The sequence below is a fragment of the Podarcis tiliguerta genome, assembly GCF_965153285.1.
Source record: "Podarcis tiliguerta genome assembly, chromosome: 9".
Taxonomy (NCBI): domain Eukaryota; kingdom Metazoa; phylum Chordata; class Lepidosauria; order Squamata; family Lacertidae; genus Podarcis; species Podarcis tiliguerta.
Window position 1 is genome coordinate 13,961,500 of NC_139542.1, and position 25,775 is coordinate 13,987,274.

Sequence of the window (25,775 nt, forward strand, 5' to 3'; positions counted from 1 at the left end):
CTCTGCTTAAAGACCTCCAAAGAAGGAGACTCCACCACACTCCTTGGCAGCAAATTCCACTGTCGAACAGCCTAACCTATTATTTTCCAAGACAGAAGTAGTAAACAAGCTCAGCAAAAGGAAATGGGTCTATGTTATGGAGTGTTAACTTTAAATGTACTGATTTTATGACCCTAGTACTAGCCACTATATATGAAAAGCAACAATCCCAGAGACCCAATGCCACTGAATATTTTAAGATACAAATAAGGTATTAACTCTTTTAAAATTCATTGGATTCAAAGTATCATTTAAAATCATACATTTTTTTAATGTCCCTATTTTATTTGAGCCTGTATTAAAATGGGCTCTGTTTTGATTTGCCTTATACAACAGAATGAAGAACCAACTACTGCCCTTAAACAAAATACCTTAAAATAAACCTACAACTTTTCTTAGGAGTCTCAAAACTTACTAACAAACAAAGGGGAAACTGTTCTAACACAACAGCTATCTGAGGTTTAAGGCCAGGGAATGGTGCTATCTTTTTTTAAATGGTTAGGTAACTATACAGATTACTTTACGATACCAAAGTTGATAGAATGGCCTGTTGCCTCAGAGGAGACAGAATTTTGGCAGAAGCAACTTCTACTCAGTTTGCCAAAATCCTCTCTTCTGTAAACTAATGGAAGTACAGCAGCCCTATCTACCTTTGCTTGCAAAGAGGACAGGTAGTTAACAGTCATTATTGCCAAAAGTTAGACCTTCTGTCCTACCCCAACTCCTTCTATGAATCATAATTTCCACATGCACAACCTCAAAGTAGGGATGGCACCAGCAATAAATCATTGTCTACAAGACAGGCACTTAAAAATAGCTGCCAATTCTCAATCTCAGAAGAAAATAATAGCTTACAACCCCCTTAGGGAACGTCAGATAGAAATGAGTGATGCGATTCCCAGACATAACTGTGTTTCCGACTCCACCCCAAACCTCGCCAATCATACCTGTCGAAAGAGTCTGTAGCTACTTTGTAGAGGTAAATAAAGAGTTTGCTGCAATGCCTTAACGTGGGTGACACCGAATCCATGGATATGAGGTCATCTTCCAACAGTCTCTGAAAGGGCTGAGTGTTTGAGGGGAAGATGTTAAAAGGGCTTATTTTCCTGGAGTCTGAGAAGCAGCCAAGTAACCTCACAGCATCGGCCAACTTTTCGTACTGGATCTCCGTTCTGAAGAAGTGTGAGTTGGCTGGCTCATAGCGCATTGCTGCAGTCAAGGTACAGAGCACAGTGTGGAGCAGCTCAAACACTTGGTTCTGGTTCACTTTCTCCCAGCCATTCTTAGGTGGAGAGCACAAGGATCTTTCCATGGCAACAAGTAAAGATGTGACATACACAAATCCACCAACTTTTCTGAAAACCGTTCTCGTGCGATGACTCTCTTTCAGCACGGACAGCAGGGCCTACACAGATATTTAAACAAGACAGAACAAACAGGATGTCACGGAGGTCAATTGTTCTAAACACTGCAGTGACAAAGGCTTCAGAGATTAATTTGAAGCATATGCACACAGAAAAGTTTTTGAATTTCCCCAAACAGTGAGTAAAAGTCAGATACAAAGAGCTTTTTCGAGTGATGAACTTGTAGACCAGCTTCAAGATTCAACAGAAATACGAATTTCTCTCTCTCTCTCTCTCTCTCTCACACACACAAAACCTCTACAATGAATGCAAAAACCAGGCTGTAGGAAACTTTTGATTTTAATAACAATTGTGAAAAAGTAAAACAGTTGCAGTTCTGTGAACCATCCCAAGTTGTGGACTGAAAGAAAATGCAATATGAAAGATGTCCAGAACTGCAACAACGGTGGAAAATGGCTGCAAGTCAGTTCTGCTGACTGTCAGAATCTTAATTGGGGAATCACTTAAGCAAAAAAAGATGTTGGCTAAGTGAATTCTCGAAGGTTCATAAATGTGAATTATATTTTACAGAGAAGTTGAAAGAAGTGGATTTCTTATTTATTTGAGAATTATTATTTTCCCCTCAAATAACTTTTCAGTATTTATTTTCATTTTCATTTGTGTTGCCTGAGTACATGAATAAGATCAGTTCAATTTATCTGCCCCCACAAAAAAAGAAAGTTTGAGATCAATGATGTGAAGTGAGAGATAATTGCATCTGAAACAGTAATTTAATGAGAAGTGTTAAAACATCCATACATTTTTCATTAATGTACTTACCCTTAATATGTCAGTCTTCAACTGTAATTCTGTAGGTGGAGCAGAGTGCATTAATCCCAAGAGAGTCCCCATGTCATCGTCGCCACTTGGTGATAACACCAACTGCTGGATTATCATCAGTGCATGTTGCCTGCATTGTGGATATTTTACTATGTTATGTACACACCTCGCTCCACCAAACTCCCTGAAAATGCCTACAATGAAAACAAAGACAGTGGAATAGGTATGATGCCACCAGGTAGATCTAGGCAGCACTTTCTAATGAACCACACTGGCACAAATGCTTGCAATTTCTGGGATCTCGGAGATGACTGAAAACATTTAAAACTGGATATAAAGGGTCTTACTTAGCTTGCCACTCAGGCGGATAAGCACTAAATAGCTGTAATACAAGCAAACATAAAACAGGATCTGCATGTTCTTGGTAATTCTGCAACTTCATTCAGGCTTGAGATATTCTACAGTGCAAATATTTATTATTTGTTTAACACATTTATACAGTACATTCTATATCCTCTTAAATCCAATATGTGCCTTGGCAGCTTACAAAAGTTAAAACCATGCAAAAATTAAACTGCCAGAAACCTAAAAATAACCTAACAGCATATAAAAGCAGAAACAACATTCACAGCTTAAAATAATCAAGGTGCTCAAGGTGCCTGGTATCAGGCAAATATCCTCAAGGAGGACATTACATAAATGGTGTGCTGCCACCAAAAAAAGACTTCTCTTATTAAAAGGCAGTTTTCTTGTAGCAGATGGTAGCTGAAAGCAGGGAATCTGCCAATGATCTCACTATGCAGGTAGGTACGGGTGATGGTATTCCCTTATGTGCTTGGTCCCAATCCATTTAGGGCTTTGAATTTGAACTCTAACTGAATAATCAGTCCGGGAAGTCTCTTAAAAAAACCCCCAAACTGGGAAGATGTGATTAGAGTAAGCAGCACCAGTTAAAAGTCCAGAAGCCAACAGATACTGACAGACCAGTTTCAACTACATGCCCCTGTCCTACCAGACTCTATTTCAGCTTCATTCCAAAGTTCTACCCCAGCCTTTGACAATCTGGTGACATCCTATGTTTTTGACTACAACTCCCATTAGCCCCCCGCAAAGATGGCCATTTTATTCCAGTGACGTGTCCAGTTTTGCCCTATCTCTTCTTGCCCTTGTGCAAGCACTTGGCCCCACCTTAGAAGATAGTATTTCAAAACTAGAACTAAATGAGCTCAGGTGAGCTCATGCACACTCTCAAAACACATCCATGAAAGGGGAAATGTTGAAGCAATTACAGTGGTACCTCCCATCTACGAACAGTCCTCCTAATGAACTCTTGGGCCAACAAACTCCGCAAAACCGGAAGTAGGTGTTGTGGCCAGCGAACTTTGCCCCGGAAAATGAATGGAAGCCAAAAAGGGGAAGAGTGCCGGCGGCAGGAGGCTCCATTAGGAAAAGCACGCCTCGGGTTAAGGATGTTTCGGCTTAAGAATGGACATCCGGAATGAATTAAGTTTGTAGATGGAGGTACCACTGTATTTCAGGCGTGGAAGAAGATCATGTTCCGTGATAAGGCCATGTTTTGTCAGGGAACAGAAGCTGCTAGACTGCAGTAACATGCCAGTAAACATATTCCCCCTATTGTCAAGACCGGGCTAATACAAACCTACCCCACACTAAGAAGCAACCATTTATAAGAAGAGGCTATTGATTTAACTTTTGATAGATTGTGGTTATCAGAAGACGCAGGTGAAAGTAATAATTTATCACTAAATATGTTTTATTCAAATAAATGCATCTTAAAACTACAAATTTAAATATCTGAAAGGCACCATTCTAGAATAATCTTATCCCTTAGCAAAGGGAAATTCAAGCAAATCTGGCCAAGCAAATTAAACCAATTCAGTATTCTATTAATGTATCCTCCTTCCAAGAAGGTCAAAAAATCTGCTTGACACAGCATTTCCACATCTAAACAGATTACATAACTCTATATTGGTCTTTATGATTTAAGTGCATTTCAAGGGCAGCTATCAGCATTAAGAGACATAGGTTCATTCCTTGTAATAGCCACTTGCCAAATACCTGCATTTGTGTTCGATCCTTGAAGCAGTACTGTCAAGGTCTCCATAACCAGCAAAGCAAGCTGCTTTTGGTCTTCAAATGAACTGTTGTTTCTTGAGTCCCCTAGAAAACAATTTCGAAAAGCTACAATGAAAGAAAATGCAGTGTATATATGGCCATGCTATTACCAAACTTCTCATTAATTCAGAGTATCGCTCCTATATTATATGTGCTGGCTGGTGTACAACGATCACTTTTAAAAAATGCTTAATCATGGTACACTGAGCCTGCCTATACTTTGCATCTAGTGTGAAGTATTGGGATACAACTCAGAGGCAAGTCTATAGTGGATCGATATGTCACTCAGTGCATTTTAGTTTCAAAACTAAGTGAGAGTTTAAAAGGTTCTCGCATGTTGTTTTACTCTTGTAAGCAATACCAATGCCTCGTGAGATTCTGCTGAAAACTAAATGCCTCTTTTGAGGAGAATTTGAAAGGTGGTTTCGGAGGAGGGCTGATGATTTGAGGAATAAGAGAAATCTGAACTTACATAGGTTTTATTGGCAATAGCATATCTTTTTGCAAATTAATGCAAGATAGGTAAGCATTTCCAATAGTATAAAAAGAGGTGATAAAAAAAGAACAAGATAAAAGCAGGATTTGAAAGAAACCTTGGTCAGGGGTGGGGGAGGAAGAGAAGATAATTACCTTGATCATTCAGAACCTGTGTAGGCTCTTTCAGAAGAGCTGCATACTTATGTAAAAGGTTCACCATCACCTCCAGGAGTCCCACCTCCCTGAAGACGTCCTTAAAGATGTAGTCATGCCGTGTGAACTTAAGTAGTGTCTTCATTGCAATGATGCTACATGGGTAAGAGGTGCTGGATTTTAAGAGGATGCTGACGCTGATCAGTTCTTTGCAAGGTATGTAATTCAAGCTGAACACAACAAACTCAAGCATCTCAAAGTATTTGGCCTGTACTTCTGGAAGCTTGGAAATTTTCTCTGCAAACTGGGACAAGGTGTGCTGGGATTCCAAGATGAAATAGTTGGCATTGTCGGCAATGTAGATATTTAAGATGGCATCAAGGATAATTTGTGCAAGGTAGCTGGTTTTTGCCTTCAGGAAAGCATTCTGTAGGACAGAAAAGGCTTGGATATTCCTCACACTGTGACCTACAACAGGAAGAAGGGAAACTTTACAGATCTTTACAGAATAAAGATTATTATTCAAGCATACAGTTCGTCACACATTATTCTCTAATGCAAATAACTGCATGTGAACAGAGCCTGCAGATGAAAATGGGGTAGCAGTGGAGGCTCCTCTTTTACAAGAATAGCCACAGCATTCCCAGAGGGGGGAGTGGGCAGGAGGCAGCCCCCAGGATGATTAGGATGTGTTGGAGGACTCTAGTGGCAAAGAATGGTGGGAAAGAACATAATGTATTGCTCTTACATAGTATGGTATCCTACGTAGGCTAGGAATAGACAGATCCAATCAATACCATCAACATTGTATTGTATTTTACAATGCTAAGCAATATAAAATAGTAACTGAATATCGGTTTATGGGTTGCCTCAAGAAGCAAAGGTGAGCTTGTGGTAAAGTAGAGGGTCAAGTTGCTCACACTATATTATGGACCGGAGGTCTGAGAAAGTTTCTGAGCCTTCCTAATTCTACACTGTTAAGAATCTGAGATCACCATCAATTCCAGATCAAGCCACTGCAAGCAAATCCAGGACTCTTAAATGTCAGATTAAATTTTGCATGCAAGGGACATTTTAAAAAGAAGAGAAAGCTCACCTTTGCCTGCAGGTTGTGGGACGGCAAATCCAGGCAACAGAAAAGGTGCCCCCGTAGTAACACCAGTTGGCTTTAATTCATTGACACCATATGTTGTTAATGAGGTTATCAAATTCACCAAGTCCTTCAGAGCATCCTTAGATTCTGCTTCTTTTGCTTGTTCTAACCTGCAGGGATGAAATTCACACTCATCTCAAAACAAGGCCACTCACCAGTTCAAATCAAAATTGGGGGGGGGGGGGGAATTATAAAAAAAATCACATCCAATTTCATGTGTTCAAGTTCTCCATAAAACTTGGTTCTTACTTAAAATATCAACCTACAATAACCAACACTACACCACATCAAAAGATTAATTACTAGACTAGCAAGACTCAAACCAAAACCCTAAAATAAAGTGTAGTTTCAATTTGTGACATACCCCTCCTTGCATTGTAACTTATAAGAAGCTACTGAATTGGTGGCATTCAATTTTTAAGCTCCAAAAATGATATGTGAACACAGATCTTGCTAGGTTGAAAATTTGAAGCAATAAATTTGCAAACCTGTTTTGCATACCTGAGTAAGAGATCAAAGAGGAAGTTGTATCCTTGCCATATCCTAAAATCATCTAAGAGTGTTTGGGAGACATCACTGGAATCTTTGAGGAAGCAAGAAAGGCCAGCAAACATCTCAACTATTTCTAAGGGAGAAAGGTCATCCGATTGTTGCATGTTTTGAACACATGTTGACAGGCATTCTTTTTCTGTAAAGACAATAAAACCCCCAGCATTTTACATATTACACAAAAATTACCATGAATAATAATAATAATAATAATAATAATAATAATAATAATAATTTATTATTTGTACCCCGCCCATCTGGCTGGGTTTCCCCAGCCACTCTGGGCGGCTTCCATAGAAACCAAAAATACATTAAAATCACACATTAAAAACTTCCCTGAACAGGGCTGCCTTACGATGTCTTCTGAATGTCAGGTAATTGTTGATCGCTTTGACATCTGCTGGGAGGGCGTTCCACAGGGCGGGTGCCACTACCGAGAAGGCCCTCTCCCTGGTTCCCTGTAGCTTTGTTTCTCGCAATGAGGGAACCGCCAGAAGGCCCTCGGTGCTAGACCTCAGTGTACGGGCAGAATGATGGGGCTGGAGATGCTCCTTCAGGTATACTGGGTCGAGGCCATTTAGGGCTTTAAAGGTCAGCACCAATACTTTGAATTGTGCTCGGAAACGTACTGGGAGCCAATGTAGGTCTTTTAAGACCAGTGTTGTGTGGTCTCAGCGGCCGCTCCCAGTCACCAGTCTAGCTGCCACGTTCTGGATTAGTTGTAGTTTCCGGGTCACCTTCAAAGGTAGCCCCACGTAGAGCGCATTGCAGTAGTCCAAGCGGGAGATAACCAGAGCATGCACCACTCTGGTGAGGCAGTCCGCAGGCAGATAGGGTCTCAGCCTGCGTACCAGATGGAGCTGGTAAACAGCTGCCCTGGACACAGATTTGACCTGTGCCTCCATGGCTCCCAGGCTGCGCACCCGGTCCTTCAGGGGCACAGTTACCCCATTCAGGACCAGGGAATCCTCCACACCTGCCCGCCTCCTATCCCCTAAGAACAGTACTTCTGTCTTGTCAGGATTCAACCTCAATCTGTTAGCCGCCATCCATGAGTGTTCTCATACAACATGATTATCGACTAGTTTGTATCAATCCATTTTCAAGAATGATCTTATGTACTGAACTAAGAGCTTTTCACACATTGCAAGAAAATGAACTAAGAGCTATTTCACACATTGCAAGAAAATAAAAAGATGGTTGGGACACCTATATTATACATGTCTAGGAAATGTACAAAATGGGAACTTTGACATCTGCACATGTTCTACATACATTTGCAAAGCTCACACTATACTAGAGCAGATGTGCAATTTCCCCTTTCACCATGTTACACAGAACTACAAATCACATCCACTTCTTGCCATTTGTCAGGATGTGCAAAATAACTCACAAATAAGAACCTCAATCATATCTCTTAAGAAAGCACATTTTCTTCACTATGCATCTTTTGAGTGTTTGACTATATCTTGCAAAATGTGAAAACTGGCAAGGCAAGATAAAATGCTATATTATATTATATTATATTATATTATATTATATTATATTATATTATATTATATTATATTATATTATATTATGTAAAGGGACCCCTGACCATTAGGTCCAGTCGTGGACAACTCTGGGGTTGCAGTGCTCATCTTGCTTTATTGGCTGAGGGAGCCGGCGTACAGCTTCCGGGTCATGTGGCCAGCATGACTATGCCACTTCTGGTGAACCAGAGCAGCGCATGGAAACGCCGTTTACCTTTGCGCCGGACCGGTACCTATTTATCTACTTGCACTTTGACGTGCTTCTGAACTGCTAGGTTGGCAGGAGCAGGGACCGAGCAATGGGATTCAAACCGCCGACCTTCTGATCGGCAAGCCCTAGGCTCTGTGGTTTAGACCACAGTGCCACCCACGTCCCATATTATATTATATTATAATTATTACTACACACACACACTCTACCCTGTATACCACCCTTCATCCAAAGATCACAGGGCAGTATTAGAGCAGGTAAGGGGAACCTTTGTTACACTACACTCCCATCCTCCCTGGCCATTGGCTATGTTTGCTTGGGTGGATGGGAATTGTTGTTCAGCAACAACTGGGAGGCCAAAGCTTCACTACCCCAGGTTAGAGTATGGAAGATCCAGGTCTCCTGATCAAGCCATGAAACTCACTGCTCTTGGGCAAGTCACCATATCTCATTGCAGTCTGCATTTAAGAACTGCTGTCTATATAATTGTAGAAATTATAACTAAGAAATAATTATAAAAACATATTGAAAAAGAAAATGCCCTGAACACTCTACCCAACATTTGAACAGAGTTTCAAGCATAAGCACCAGTAGCCAACCATTCTGGCTTAGAAAGTAACCATGCAATTTACCCTGCCCATGACATCTCTGGTACTATTACTCCCAGAGCAACATAAGACAAGGCCAAATCAAAGGCAAACATGCAGAAATAGCGGGAATGTCCTAGCATAAGTGCAATTTGGACTTTAAAAGATAATGGCTTCTGACTGTGTTACTTATCAGAAGGAAATCTGCTCTGTGTGTGTGTAGCTCCTTATCACTTGAAGAGTCTACATTTGGGAAGATGGAAAGCCTTGGATAATCTGAATGTGTTTATTTGCAACAAGTGTGCTCTTATTCCAAGCATGAATATAATTTGGGTGCCATATATCCATGTTACAGCAGAACTAAATTATAATTCCTGGACTTTATTTTAAGCATGAGTGGATGTATTTGAGCAGAACTCTGTATGGTATACTAACTACAAAACTATAACGGCGTAAGGCAGTGGCATAATTCCCTTTAATCTGTTACAAATGTTCCACGGAGGAGACAGGAAGCAGTAAAACAGAAGCAACTACCCAGAGCTGTCTCTGCAAGAATCTAATGCTCTATTGCACGTAGATAAGGAACAGGAACTACTCTTGGGAGCTTTCAACATCAGTGGAAGTGGCAAGCCCACAATCATTCATGTAAGAAACAACTGTGCATTTTGCTAGCCAATACTGAGGTACAAAAAATAGGTTCTTCTTCCTACAATCCCTTTTACGTCATTGTTACTACCAGTTTAAACCAAATTCAGTCTCCCCAGAATATGCAGTTGTTCTGTGTTCTGCTGGTTTACTGAAAACACACCATCTATTTCTGACACCTTGTTCAAGCAACAGAAATAGGAAGGTTTATGAAACATCTTGTGGGATGGCAATAAATGCCAGGCATGTCACAAAGGGGACAGCCGATTCGATGACCCTGATTCAGAGTTAGGCCCATCCTATAATATTTCCAGTCATGTCCCCACTGTTTTCAGGATAGGCACCACCACCCCATACCAATATTCCTATTTCACAAATGAAAATTTAAAATTAGGGATTAAGACCAGATCGTGGTCACCCAGACAGAGAGAGAGAATCTAGCGATGATAGAAATTACCGTATTTTTTGCTCTATAAGACGCACCAGACCACAAGACGCACCTAGTTTTTGGAGGAGGAAAACAAGAAAAAATATTCTGAATCTCAGAAGCCAGAACAGCAAGAGGGATCACTGTGCAGTGAAAGCAGCAATCCTTCTTGCTGTTCTGGCTTCTGGGATAGCTGCGCAGCCTGCATTCGCTCCATAAGACGCACACACATTTCCCCTTACTTTTTAGAAGGGAAAAAGTGAGTCTTATAGAGCAAAAAATACGGTATTACATGGCTATATTGAGAGAAAAACAAAATCACAATACAGCACCAAGATATACCAACCGTGAATGTATTTCACTACATTGACACTAAGGCCATGACGTGATATGGTCATTAGGACTTCGCCTGCACTCTTTCTCCAAGGCAGGTTATAGGGAGGGCACCATGAGGTTATTGCACTGAATAGAAGCTGAAGATCATCCTTTTGAGCAAGTTCTTCTGCCGGGGACACAAAACTGCAGAGTTTCACCAAGATCTGAAACAAAAGGCCATTATAGGAAGCTCATATAATTGCTACCATAAGCATTCTGTTTATTGTAATTTTCATTTAAGCTGTGGAGAAAGTAGGCAGGTTTAAGCAACTCCTAGGAATCCGTTCAGTGCAACTATATTAATTTTCCAAATGCCACTGTGCACTTATGGAAGTTTCTCTCATCAGTAACCAGCTTTATTTTTAAAAAATAAAAATAACATTTGGGGGGGGTTGCAACAAAGAAAAATGTGTAGATGCCAAAAAAACCAGGTAGGTAACAGAGAAAAAGTAATATAGAATAGCAGGATAATATAACACCTTGATTTGCCCTCGGAATTTTAGAGTGTATAAGCATCAGTGTAAAAGAATTCAATGCAAGAACCTTTCTTCCCAATGCATCCTTTAGGAGATGAAACAGAATTTGAAATGTAGTATTGTGGTTACAACTCATTTACCTGCACAAACACTTTCTGCAATAGCGATCTACGTTCTGCTAGAGGCAGCTCATTCTGGGCTCCTCCAGCCACCTCAGGCACATGTGGAAGGTCAAAAAACAGATAGAGACATTTCACAAGCGTGGAAGGCACTGACATAGTCGTCATGCAGTCCACTGTTTTCTGAGGGCAGAAAAAGAGTGGAGACAAAACGTTAGCGTAGCATTCCTAGCACAATGCAGTTTGTTCTGAATTCCACCTACTCTGTTAGAAATTATCCAGCTATATAGCTTCTAGAACCTTTATGTGGAAGTCACAAAATACTATTCTTGAAGCAAGTTACTCTGAAATTTTTCAGAAGAAAACACCATTCTCATTATCAAAAAAGGAAAGCTTTTAGCAACATCGATAAACTGTGCGCGCGCACACACACACACACACACGAACAAGCTGAGCAGCCCCATCCCATTTCCCAAGTGGGAAAAGAGCTTCAACCCAGGAAAGAGTACCAATAGGAGAAGCTTAGTGCACTTCTAACTAGCTGGAGAATACACACGGAGCATCATTTTCCCCCTCAATGGAGTACTCTGGCACCCGCTTCATTCATCATATCTTAGGTTTTTTTCTTCCCTTAGAGAAGAGTACGACAGAAGGCAATGGGAATGGGATGATCTAGACTGAAATAGGGACCCACTTGAGGTATGCTACGCTCACCCTGCTTCTGCTGGTTGTAATTTGAGTAGGAGCAATCACACAGTAGAGCACTCTTGTCCTGAATGCTCACCCCATCTCATATTGAGATAGGGTATACAAGAGATGGTATACAAAGTCTGTCAAAATCTAGTGCACACAGTCTGCCCTATTATCTTAAAAACTGCAAAGAACCCAATAAGCCCCTGCACCATTTGCATTAGAAATTGCACACAATGATAAACGAGCTTCTCTCAGTTTAACGTTAAGATCTGCACACCTCCTGGGTATGTAACATTGAGGTAATATTTTGAGTCGTCCTTGTCCTCTCCCACCATAGCCAGATTCTACACCTAGAAGCTTCCCTTTCTTCTTTGTAAAATGCATGATCTGACCATCTCTCATCTACGATACTAAAGCCTCCTCTTTGCTGTCTTTTAGCCTACCATCTCAGGCTAAAATCATTAATGCCTTTGCCAAAATAATCCTCCCCAAATAATAATAATCACTATGATCATGTATAGATTATATTCATTAATCACTGGCCATTTCCCACAATGTGTTCTGTTGCCTAGTCTGTTGAAGAACTCCCAACACCAGCACTAGCTTTTCCTGTCACATGCTACTCACTGTAGCTCAGTGAATATCATTCTACCTTTGCGGTCTATGCCAGCTTTCACCTTCCATGCATGATGACACTCTAGCCCCAAGCTCTGGAGTTCTGACATGCTATATAGAGTATGCAGTTTCATGTGTGCAATGTTTTCACATATATACATATTTCCTAAAATGAATGGTGTAGCCTAAAGCTATGTGCACATAAGAAACAACAGAGGATTCTAGATCAAACCTCCAACCTACAGAGACGCCTAACAGGACTTTACAAGGTCTTTCTTCTTCTTTTTATCGCTGGATGACTTCGCTCACAACTGCTTAGAAAAATGTGTTTCAAAATCCTCATTTGCTAAATACAAATACCTCTAAGAGTATTTATAAGTACACGCTACACAGTACCAGATTCTGTTCGTGCATAACTAACCTGTCCAGATGAAGCTAACAAGTTAATTGTAGTAAGCAACATCCAACCTCTACTGGCTTCTTCGCTCTGATTGATCTCCAGAAACTGGACTATGGCACGACTTGCAGCCTCTGGAGTTAATTAAAAACAACAACAACAGAAGATAAGCAAACACAATGTTAAAACCAGTTTCTACTTATACTATATATAGGCAAATTGTTCCTTCTCATGTTCCAGCTGCTTAAAAACTCCCATCTTGAATCCAGTTTTGCTATGAAGTGCATAATCAGCATGAAGACAATCAAGACTCACTTTCCTTTCATGTCTAATTACACGCTTGTCCCATTCATACTTTGATGAAGGCAGGTGAGAATCATTTACTATCTTCAGTGAGAGCCAAGAGTCAGTCATCTCTCGAAGAATGTTGTTATGAGCATATTCAACTTCTGATTGGACAAAGATAAACTAGGTGCTATGGTATGAATTTACCTGTAGACTTGTTAGAGGCTCTCCGCCGAATTTCAGTCACCATCAATCGTGACACTTGTGTTGTAAACTGAAGGAGATCTGAGAATTTTTCTATCATTGTACTAGGGGGTGCATTTCCAAATACCTGCAGATAAGAAAATACTATGAACACCACAGAATTTATGGCAGGATTCAACTAAAGTGACCCGTCAGTGGAAGCCCTGCGGAAGGACTTCTTCAAGTGCAACAGAGCTTCTTGCCACCTCTTGCACCTCCCAAAACTGGCTTGAGGGGTGTTGCGAGAATCCCTGGAAGAGCAAAGGAGGAGAGGGGGCACCATTGCATCAATATGCTGGTAGAACGATAATCTTAGTACAGTGCTGGATTTCTCCCCAGAAAGTATTTTTTTGCAGACATACAAGCCCAGTCACCTCTTTAAATTGGAGCATTAGATGTTTAGAGTACAAAGTCATTGAACAGAACTTTGATTGTTGAATACCCTCCTGTCAGAGATGCAGTTGGGCTTCTCCCTTGTATACAATTCAACACTGGGGCTCAAGAAACACCTTCTTGCCACAGACCTTTAGGGGTGTTAGACGCTACATGGTCTGAGGGATGGTGGACCAGCCCAGGGCTGAAAAAGGTTGCTGATTCCTGGTTTAAGGTCTACTCAGGATGGTAAGGATGCCCAGGTGGGGACAGTCCAAGTATACACAAAACCCTTGGAATTGAACCCCTGGGTAAGATGCGATTTCTGAGTTTACTCCTGTGTAAGATGCGATGTCATGATTTACTCATAAGTTTAGAAAGTAGCCACGTCTAGTCAAGCTGTGCCTGGCAAGAATTCTAAAAGCTTCCCTGGAGAAAGGCAGAGAAAGCTGGAGGAAACAGCAAGCAAACATATACAGAAGTAGGAGCCATTAGCTGCCCCTCTCTCTGTGTGTATTATCTGCTTAGCGGACAGTTCTTCTTACACCTTGGCTTCCAAAATTTCTAGACAAAGGCAACACTAAGCTACACATGCTTACATTTCACACAATTATTGTTACTTGATTATTTATTAATTCATGAATTGCCTTTGACACACATCCCAAAGTGATTTACAAACATACCATAGGAATGTTTATATGGGGAAGTTTTTAATGTTTTATGTCATACTGTGTTTTAATTTGTTGGAAGCTGCCCAGAGTGGCTGGGGTAACCCAGTCAGATGGACGGCATATAAATCATTATTATAGCTAAAATTAGTTTTGAAATCAGTACAATAAACAAGTAAAGGTAAGTTTAGAAAATACACAATGAACACCTAATGAGTGTATCTTGTATCCCGGGTCTACAGCTCAGCAATACTACTGCTCCGCTTTCCCAGATTTCAAAGCATCTGAGAAAAGGTAATTTTGCTGGTATTAATATCATGGTTAGAGACCATGCATTCACGGTTGCCATAGAGCACATATGCAATGCTGCCACTGTACAGTTCCTTGCCATATAAATCTGCTAAGTTCAAGGTATACACTATTTCTGTTAGTGTATGAAGTCCAAAATGGCATACCTGAAAGCCAGCATTCTGAGATCATCTGGGGAAGGCCTCCTGACTATCACTATTACATGTTTAATTTCTATGCAAACTAAAGCATTTTTAGCTTAGCGGCACCAGTGCTTTAGAACATTGTCCCTATTGAAATCAGTCAGACACCTACAATTCTGATATTTCATGACCTGCTGAAAAGTTTAGCTTGCCAAGCATTTTTAGAGAATCAGGTTGATTCAGTGTAGGTCATTTGTTCTATACTTAATGATTTTATCATCATTATCTTCTAACTTTATAATTAGTTTATTGTATACCACCACAATAATTTTTAATGAGTTGGCAGGTTATAAATACTCTTATAAATAAAATATATTGTGTCTCATTTAGTTTGATCCTATGCATATGTGGGGAGTGCAAAGACCTAGGGGGTATAATGAAGATTAAGGCTGCAATCCTACACCCACTTGCTTCTAAGTAAACCCCATCAACTTCAATGGGACTCACTTCTGCCACCTATTACACTCCCTTGTGTTCCTGCATCCTTGCTCCATTCAAGGATAATTCACTGTCCCGTCATAATGCCTAATAAAATGTATTATCCAGTAAAACCTGCAGCTGGACTTGGTGGTTGTGGAAAATACATTCCATATAGCTATGAACAAAACAAAACAAAAACTTTACAGGAACCAACAAATACAAGTGTTCCTACACTTACACTAAGGCTGCCTATGGCTTTTGATCATGCACCACTCAGAGAAAGCCAATATACTGAACAGCAAAATGTAATAAATACACCACAGTAATTTGGAAAATAACTTTGTTATAACAGAAGCAACCACCTAGATCTATCTGAAACATGATCCAACAAAAATGGAAGTCTGGGCTTTGAAATAGTCTTCCTCCTCCTCACTCATTTGCAGCCTACAAGATGCTCCCGGGGAGGAAGGGCATGCTTATTTTCCATATTTCATCATATTGATCTTCTCTATCTTTAAATCAAAAGCACTTTGCTGCAGTTCTTACAGTAAGAGAGTAAGCACATGCCATATATTTGAAGCTAATCACTTAAGAAACTTTGAGGCTTTTATTTTTTAATAAAAACAAAAAACCCGCAAGCCTATCATTTCGGCACCCTCATACTATGTGCACAATTATGCCACTCTTCAGGAACATTAAAATGCATCATTAAGTATTCAGGATTGTGCAAGTAAAGCAGTGACAAGAAAACACAACACGTTATGAACCAAAGCATTGTTTACTGGCAGAGACCTTTTCAGTACAATGTCCACATTTTACACTTACACACACACACACAAATCCTTGCCGCTTTAGCTCATTGCTATTCCATCCAAAATCACCCCATACAGCACCCAACTGTATGAAAGGCTCTGTCATAGAAAAATAATCTACAATAACATAAATGGAATGGTTTTAGAAGAGTTCAGAAACACAACAATTTTACTAAAGATGCAACATGGATTGTTTGATGACAAGCCTCCTGAGACCTTTCCACGCATTACGCAGTTTGACAAGGACCCAGTTCACATGCAGCATGAAGGTAAACAATGCCCACGTGTGAATGAGCAAGATAAAAATCAGAACCACTTCAGTCCTCCTCCAGTCCTGCACCTGCCACACGACCCGGAGCTACGCCATTGTTTGGCTCAGCAATACGTCTTAGCCAGAGTTCAGGATTTGTCTCCCCACAGTAAAACCACAAGTGGCAAGCCACAAACAGATTTTTTTTAAAATGAAGATTATGAATAAATTGACAATGAAACCAAAGTTAATATCAACAACATGCTGCTCAGTAAATCCAGTCCTTTCCTGTACAACGTTCTGGGGATTAATCTTCAAACTCATATTTGGCGTCCTTAAAGATGTACAGAGGAAAAGCAAACAGTAATCCTTAATTTCAAATTTGCTCTCCTAAGAAGATGTATGCAGAAAGTTCATGGGCTGCATGAGCAAATATTTGGGGTTATGTCCCTAGTAGTTGCAAGCAGATACACTTATACATGGTATACATGGTCATTCATAAAATATATGAATTATGAAGTTGGAAACTCGATTTAAAATTTATGATTTACATCAGCTTATTTCCTTGTGGAGCTAAAATGCCCTTGATTTAAAAAGCAAAGCAAAACTCAATTCACTCTGTTACGACAGCCTTATAAATAAATCCACAGAAGTTACTAGCCTAAAACAACAATTAGTACTCTGCCAAGGGCTGGTAAGAAGAGAGACACAGAGGTATCCACCCTGCTATGGCACTATGGCAGCCCACTCAGTTTCTATGGCACATGCAGAAAGGAAATGGAGCACTGCGATTCTCCTCTGCCATACAGCTCTCACTCAACTACTTAAATACAAGACCTGATCTTATCACAATACATAAACGGCTTCATCTAAGCCTTGTATTTAAGCACTAACCTGGCAGCCCTAGGGACAAGGAACTGCATGCAGATAAGTGCATGAAATTCAATGCCAGCAACTGTGGGGCTGCTGCAGGAGGGACACTTCGGTGGTTATTACAGGAAACCTTGAACCACATAAACCTGATAAGCAATATATACACACCCATAATCAATACATATTTTTGTAGAAAACTCTTGGGGGAAATTCAGAACTGTATTCAGGACTATTACAAAGGAGCTAAGACTTGTGACCAAGATTCTATACAAAATCCTCTTCCTGGGGGGGAAATGGTCATAGTATTTAAGCTGACTTTCATGTTTAAAGTGGAACAGAATGACCCAGGTGGTGCAGACAATCTATGATTAGGATTTGTAAGCAAAATCTGGATGATCATGGATGCTGAAGCAGTTTGTTTCCAGGTTGGCAGTGGGTTGGACTAAATGACCTCTGAGGTACCTTCCACCTCTATTATTTGAGGGTTTGATTTAGGTTCAAAAGGTTCAACCCCAATTCAGAAACAGTGATGACTTAAATTTCAGTCATTCTCAGCCCAGTATCTGACCCATACACCCACTTTCAAATTCTCTGTATTCATGGGGAAACTCAAATCTACTAAAAAATCCTGACAGACATTGCTGTAAGATCACTTCCAAATATATTTTGTCCTGGACGTAACAAACCTGGAGGTGGCCACTGGGGAATTCTGATCCAAGCGTAAGGAAGATAAGTTGTCATGGCTGCAGAGGCAGGCAATGTACACATTGTGATATCTAGATGCTGATATAGATGCAGAAGGCAAAAACTGGCATTCCATTACTTAACTTTTAATCGACTCCCTCCTGCCCCTCCCCCTACCCCATGCTCTCCATGTTCCATTAAAAAAAAATCACCTTGTTTAGAACCAATAAGCAGATCTGAATTGAGATGGGCTTACCCTATTAAAAACTGGGAGCATCATGTAAAGCTTCTCTTCCTGTTCTTTCTGGGTCATGTGCCGAGGTGGATGACACAATTCCGTGAAGAGTCGACGCAGATGCATCAAGCCAAGAGCATTATCCTGAGGGCTACATTCCTCCTGCCGTGGTCGACCCATTATCCTTTTCACCATATTCATCTTTGCTGGTTTCTGAAAGACCCCTTTTATTCTGTTCAGGGAGGAAACAGAGTAACAGAATTTGAAAAAAAAAAATGCAAACTAAACAAGAAAACAACAGCAACACACTTAGTTATAGATAATTTATGTGTGATCAAAAATAAAGAGGGGGAGGAGGGGAAGAATCTGGATCATTATTATATATTGAAGTCAGCTACATATACATCAGGGGCGTCCAATTTCCAAGAGTCTGCGATCTACTCACAGTATTAAAAAACCAGCGGTGACCTACCCATTGTCGGAGTTGCTGAGCTTTTTTATTTTTGGCACCGTTTTGCTGGGGGTTCAAAGATTGACCAGGGACACCCTGTGATTGACCAGTAGATCACAATCGACCTGTTGGACAGCCCTGATATACATTTAGAAAGGTTGTTTTCTGCTGCTCCAGAGAAGCGGACATGGAGCAATGGATCCAAACTACAAGAAAGAAGATTCCACCTAAACATTAGGAAGAACTTCCTGAAAGTAAGAGCTGTTCGACAGTGGAATTTGCTGCCAAGGAGTGTGGTGGAGACTCCTTCTTTGGAGGTCTTTAAGCAGAGGCTTGACAACCATATGTCAGGAGTGCTCTGATGGTGTTTCCTGCTTGGCAGGGGGTTGGACTCGATGGCCCTTGTGGTCTCTTCCAACTCTATGATTCTATGATTCTATTCTATGATTCTATGACTTCCTCCTACATATGGCACTGGCTATGCATAACTGGCCAAAAATTACAAAGCATAATTATGACGTATGGCTTCCAATTGAGAGAAACAGCAATATAAAAAATGCACATGCAATAATTAGGTAAACACCTCCACTTTTTAAGGCTTTTTAAACCATTAACCTCAAAATGTCTTTGGGCAATGTGGATCCACCAATATTAATCCCATTGTAGAGCATGCAAATATATATGAGGATGCCGGCAGCAGCAATGCTGCCTTTGCATGAACTTCCCAAAATAAATTTACAACCCAAGTTTCTTTCAACGTTCTAAAAGCAAGTGATTTTTAAACACCACAAAGTCCTCCAAAGGAGATTTTAAGTCAAAACCTGAAACTCGGGTCTTCCTCTATATGCCACTATCCCTCAAAGAGAGGAAAAACAAAATCCCAAGACCAAAAAGAACAAGAAAAAATGAGACAAATCTTATCTCACTTATGAATAAGTATTTCTTTCACAGCTATTGTGGGAGCTGCATATGCGGCAATAAAGCAAGACCATATCCTTTTAAACCTGGATAGGGACCTGAAAGTAAGCCGGTCCCAGCCCCAAAGCAGAGTCATATTTGGGGCCATTCTAGAAGAAATATGGTGATATGCAGTGTTTATATTGCACATGGTTGCGTCTGAACTTCTTTTTTTAAAAAAACACACAACAACAACAACCCAGCAACAATAGTAGCCTGTGTGAGTAGGCCCAATCCAGGGGATGGGGTTTAATCCTTTTCCCTTGTGCCATTTCCTCCAATGGAAAAATCTCATCCCAAAGCGACTTTTTGCCTAGAGATAAAAGATATATGAGTGCCTATATATTGCTCCTCCTGACAGGAATAGCAGCTTGGTCCCAAATCAGTAGCGCACACCTCTCTCATCCCTTCAAAATTGGACAGTCATTTTTCATGTATACATGCAACCCCCAATTTGGGGGGTGGGGGTTTGCTTTCTGGGTCATGGTGTGCAATGTTGGAGTGTGCATAAGCCCATTACACCCCCTTTTCCAGCCATTTCCAGATCACCGCAAGGCACATGTGCATGGTCACACATCAGTTGGATGCATGTAAAGCAAAAACACAGAACTAGAAATGCCTATCCTATTTCTGGAAGGGGGATGAGACTACAAAACTTTAGTCCTGAATGAGTTAAGCGCTCTGTATACACTAAACTGAGTGTTCCAGATTCAAGACGCCAAGCTTTACTGAGTTTGAGCTCACATAACTGTAGGTCTATCAAGCACATATCCCTGCCTAACCCATTTATCTTGGTTGGCTGAAAGAAGGCTTACTTAATGTGCACAAACACACACAGATTACAGTTACTAGAAAGAGGCCACCAATTAAAGACTGAGTAGCCCAGTTATGTTTACTGTTTCTATTTACAGCAACCTAGTCATTTGAAACTGTCTTCAAGTACTAGGTTATTGCAAGTGATTAATCATCACAAGCCAAGCTGAAAAAAACTATCCATTCTACCTTGGGAATCCCAGTGGGGTGGTGGTGGACGGGACAAAATATTTGCTAGGACCTAATTCCTAGTTTGAAGTTAACAAAGGATAAGATACATTGTGGGGCATATGCCATGTATATATATGGGTAAACCCAAAAAGTTCCATCACAAAAATCTTCACCAATGAGTTCTATTCTGCACCACTGCTTACTTAGGTTGCCAATTTATTGTGCCTCCAGTATTCATGTGAAAGGGCACCAAGCTATGTGGAACACTGAAACTCTCACAAGAACTGGAAAAGCTATTAAGCCCTGCTCTGGCTTCTGGGACTACAAGGCATTTAGCCACATGCTTTCAAGCTTAAGTGGAAGATAAACGGTTGTTTACTTTAGAATGGAAGCCAAGATTCTTACCATGTTGAATTCTACAAAAGGAACACATATTCTGAGCTTTCACACATTTGTGATACGCACACAGATCCCAAGTTACTGTTTGTTACGAAAGTGTCGCTCAATTCCTCTTACATAAAAAGAAGCATGGAGGATATGTAATTTTCAACACCTCGCTGTACTGTGACTGGATGTTACAACTGGACATCAATAAGAAACTGTCCAATAGAGCAAAGGGCATCCACAGAGTTCAGAGAAATGAAGTCAGAAGTTCAGGCACTTCGTTTTTTGCTTAGTTCAATCAGAATCTGTGTAATGGTGTATGAGTGTCCTTTTTGACATCCCTGTCAAAAAATATGGAGCTCACTGCATATCAAGATTTGAATTTGTCCCAGATAGAAACACGCTTCCCTAGAATGAATACCTGTATGCAAATCTCTCACAATATATACCCAAACAAACAAAAGTTGTCACTGGAAAGGTTTAACACACATGGCAAGCAGTTAGTTCAGATAAAGTACCTCCAGGCTATATTAAATAATGCAGATACATGGGCAGGAATGTAGGAGATTAATATACATTCCTCATGAATCATTACGATATATGATAATTTAGGGGTAAATAATACTGCTGCTTTCAAAACATTTGTTAAAAACAAAAACGGCTAGGAAACGACTAAACAGCACACACTGTATTTAGTTTAACAATAGCTATTATAGGACTACAGAATTGGTTTGTTACTTCCAAAGGGTGTTATTTAAGCAAGCAAGCAGATAATTATCCAAACATTCATCAGGAGACTTTCCCCAGCTTTTTAGCCGGCATACAGAAATAACTCAGCCATTTCAAAACACATTAGTAATAAGATAACATGAAACAGACATATATTTCTTGGATTTTATAACAGTAACAGTAGAAGCAAATATTTATTCTCACTGCTGTCCCAAGTACTTCAGAAGTGTCCCTTTAACACAAATTCAGACCCCATGCTATGTAGAATGAGAACAGGGTCCACCTTGCACCTCACATAACTATAAAAGATGGCCTTCAAATAAGCTTATTGAAATTTTCAATGTTCTCTTCTTTAGACCAAATATGGAAACTGGAATCTCAAAAGATTTAACAGTTTAACTGCATTTAGCAGATGTTGAATTTGAAAAACAGATGTCTAGAAACTAATTGTTCCAAAATGTTGTTGTAGGGATGGCTTAAAGAATGAATATATATATAATACCCAAGAATCCATAATTCACAGGTAGTACACAGCACGGAAACACAAACCATCAAAACCATTTCGATAAAAGTGCCAAATGCTTCAAGTAAACAGATGTGCATGCCCAAAGTATTTCTTCCTTAAACATATAATTTCAGTAATTATGCTGAACTGCAAAGGCCAAGCCAAAATTTATAGTTGTGCTGCAAAGGACCCAGAGCAATGCTCATATGAAAAACTTACAAACTTAGGCTATCGTTTTTTTAAAAAATCCCACTCCATTTTACTACAGACATGGTCAGTGTGCATGATCTCCAATGTTACGTCAAACTAGACCCATTGCAATATATGGACTTAAGGTCATTTATTTCAATGGGTCTGCACTAAATATGACTTTGTGGGGTATCACCTTACATTTGGGAGAAAAACATACAAAAATTCTCATTTTCCTGATTAAGCGACTTCTGATAGAAGGCACTCAATGGCTGTAATACAGTGGTACCTCCGGTTGCGGACAGGATCCGTTCTGGAGCTCCAGTCAGATCCCAAGGTTTCCACAACCGGAGGTGCATGTTCTGCGCAGGAGCATGGCACGTGGAGTGCTTCTTCACATGCCAAGTGGCGAAACCCAGAAAAATACTTCTGGGTTTGCCGCTTTTGCAACCCGAAATTTACGTTACCCGAGGGTAACTTAAGTCGAGGTTCTGCTGTAACTTTCTAAAATGCAAGATAATCCACACTGGATTCTCTTCACAGGGAGAAAAGCTTCAATAATAACAATGGCTCTAGACCAGCATTCCCCAATCTATTGCCCTCCATATGTTTGGGACGGTAACTAATCTGCTTCAGTCAGCATGGTCAATGTTCAAGGATGACAGGAGTTGCAGTCCAAAACATCTGGGCAGAACCACTTTGGGGGAGGCAGCACTAGACAGCGAGAAAGCATCACATTTCACCAACAATTACCAGATACAAGGGATGGGCTCCCAATAGTGTTACTGCAATCTGGAGGGAAGATGTGTATCCGTTTCAACTGATGCATTACAACTATGTAACCTTCATTAAAAAACAAACTGAAACATCTGTGCTGTGTCTAGGATTCACAGAATTCTAAGCTACCAATTAGGATTTTAGGATGTACAACGGAACTGTCGCCAAGCAGCTTTCTAGATTCTATAAACAAGCTGGTCACAGTGGATCAAAAAATCTGGAAGAGATCCAGCAGTGATCCGACAGGATATTTCACATTTAACATTTCTACAAATTGAGCACACTTTATCCAGTTTGTGATAAACAAACACTAAGCCTGTGTAGCGTTAAATTCTGATTTGGTATTTAAAATATGCATTCCCTGTTATGTTTTCAACAATGAAGAGAGAGGATCAATACAAATCAGAAGTACCACCACCACTTGCACCAAGATATCTACTGCAGCAAACATCTGACCCATGTTTCTCCAGCTGTTTCTCACAAAAGATTACTTTCACAGAGAAACTGTGTGATTTATAAACAGCTCCACACAAAGCATTCATTCACAACAGGCATATTCTAGGAATCTAAAAAGAACGCTAAACAATCATAAGCTATTCACTTTATATAGCTTTTAAAAATATTTATTTTTTCATAACAGTGTACAACTATATTAATAAGATTGTTAAATCAAAATGCAAATTAATTCACAGACCACTTGCAGCGGTGTATTTCTGAAGACGAGAATGCTGTACCACTTGTAAACAATGTAATGAATCACTGCTCCAAGTGTAAGACATTCAATTAAAAGGAATGAAACATGAGAACTAGAAATCTATCTATCAAGTTTTATTTTTAAATATTATTAGCATATACTCTGTATTAAATAGTTTGTTGAAACACCCCACCATGTTCATTTCCCCCATGACCCAATTTTCATTTCCCGGGCAAAAATGCAAAGCAGAAAAACCTTGGCAACATTTAACACCATTTTCATTGCAATGAAACAAAACATTACTCATGTTCAGCACAAGATCAAACAGAAGGAAGCATTTGTTGCAGGGATATTTTACGGCGTAAAAATGATTGCTCTGTCATCAAAAGAAGCATGAAATCTGCTACGCGTTTTGCCTCCTACATAAATGTTTGCCATCTTACCTGTGCTGTGTTTGTTTCGCACTGTCTAACAAATTCCAAAATGTTACACTGGGAACATGTTTGTCACAATTTCACACAATGATCTTCAGACATTAAAGCTCAACCATTTTTCCCAACCTAAAGGAGACAAAATAATTATCCCACCTGGTGCTTTTCAGGTTCTTTGCAGGCATCTTAAGTTTTAAATCTTCTCTTTTTGAAAGAAAACAACAGCAGCCACCTGTTTCTTGTTATTATCTACTGCTGCTAGCCCCACATGCAGCAAAAATACTTCAGGCAATCCAGGCGAAACGCAGAGCTTTGCACTGGAGTCTCCTGGAGCTTGCTGTACCAGTGTGCAAGCTGGCTTGACGACAGAGGCAAAGGGCTGCTGTTCTATCCAGCAGCACTGCCGGACTTGTTTGTCATAGGATGATGAACCCGTTCTGCTTCAGGCAAGGTCCCCCCTCCCTGCTTGTGTCAACTAACATATGCTGATTAATGTAGCCTTTAGAAAGAACAGGGGGGAACAAAGGGTGGGAGGAGAAAAGCCACTCAAATTCACATATAGGGCCATTTAGAAATGCCTGACTTCTGCATTCTTCATGTGTCATTACAGTTTGTACTTCACTTGTGTCAAGAGTGTCTATGGCACTGTACCAACACACAGGAGTAATGTGCTTTATTAGAATCTTTGCAGTCTAGAAAGAGGCGCAAGGAAGCTCTGGCCCTGCAGACACTGTCGGGCTACAACAGCCATCATACCAAAGCATTGGACACAGCCTGCAGCTAATGGGCTCCGGAGTCTAATAACATCTGGAGGGCTGTAGGTTCCCCACCCCTAGTCTAAACAATAGCTCTGGCATTATGGCAGATGCAGTGCTGGAAACTTCAGATATATAAGCTAGGTGCCAAATGGCTACTTAAACCAAGGTTAAAGGTAAAGGGACCCCTGACCATTAGGTCCATTTGTGGCCGACTCTGGGGTTCTGGCACTCATCTCGCTTTATTGGCTGAGGGAGCTGGCGTACAGCTTCCGGGTCATGTGGCCAGCATGACTAAGCCGCTTCTGGCGAACCAGAGCAGCGAACGGAAACACCGTTTACCTTGCCGCCGGAGCAGTACCTATTTATCTACTTGCACTTTGACATGCTTTTGAACTGCTAGGTTGGCAGGAGTAGGGACTGAGCAACGGGAGCTCACCCCATGGCGGGGATTTGAACCACCGACCTTCTGATCAGCAAGTCCTAGGCTTTGTGGTTTAACCCACAGCGCCACCCGCATCCCTTTAAACCAAGGTTACAGTCACCAAAACAGAATGTCTAGTTGCCATTTTTTGGCAAGACGGCTCTAAAGTCTTGTTTTTCAAAGGATGGGCTGACTGAATGATTCTCAATTAAAAATCTGGTTAGTTCAGATGACAACCTTGAGCTTTGAGAACTCAAAGAAGAAAAGTCACTGATCCAGGGACAGTCCACAGATATATTTGCCTATTCTGACCTCTTTTTCTTAATGGCGACTTCACCTGCTCAGGCTGAACAGAAAAAGCATTTTGGTTCCAGAAATTCTTTCCAAGTGTGTAG

General features: G+C 40.5%; 1 protein-coding gene across 8 annotated transcripts in view; it reads right to left on the reverse strand.

The window, feature by feature from the left end:
- WDFY3 (WD repeat and FYVE domain containing 3) overlaps positions 1 to 25,775 on the reverse strand; it is a 126,038-nt gene that overhangs the window by 83,250 nt on the left and 17,013 nt on the right. For 4 of the 8 annotated variants that reach the window (XM_083398103.1, XM_083398100.1, XM_083398101.1 and 1 more), the window contains exons 1-12: positions 24,358 to 24,374; positions 18,122 to 18,332; positions 13,260 to 13,383; positions 12,792 to 12,901; positions 11,084 to 11,245; positions 10,439 to 10,631; positions 6,643 to 6,829; positions 6,085 to 6,251; positions 4,989 to 5,456; positions 4,302 to 4,403; positions 2,223 to 2,416; positions 987 to 1,444 (exon numbers count right to left, since the gene is read on the reverse strand). In XM_083398103.1, the coding sequence (XP_083254229.1) occupies positions 987 to 1,444; positions 2,223 to 2,416; positions 4,302 to 4,403; positions 4,989 to 5,456; positions 6,085 to 6,251; positions 6,643 to 6,829; positions 10,439 to 10,631; positions 11,084 to 11,245; positions 12,792 to 12,901; positions 13,260 to 13,383; positions 18,122 to 18,301 (2,345 nt within the window). In that variant the 5' untranslated portion in view covers positions 18,302 to 18,332; positions 24,358 to 24,374. Of the gene's footprint in view, positions 1 to 986; positions 1,445 to 2,222; positions 2,417 to 4,301; positions 4,404 to 4,988; positions 5,457 to 6,084; positions 6,252 to 6,642; positions 6,830 to 10,438; positions 10,632 to 11,083; positions 11,246 to 12,791; positions 12,902 to 13,259; positions 13,384 to 18,121; positions 18,333 to 24,357; positions 24,375 to 25,775 lie in introns of those variants that run through there. The other 4 variants (XM_083398104.1, XM_083398102.1, XM_083398106.1 and 1 more) reach the window with 1 other exon arrangement.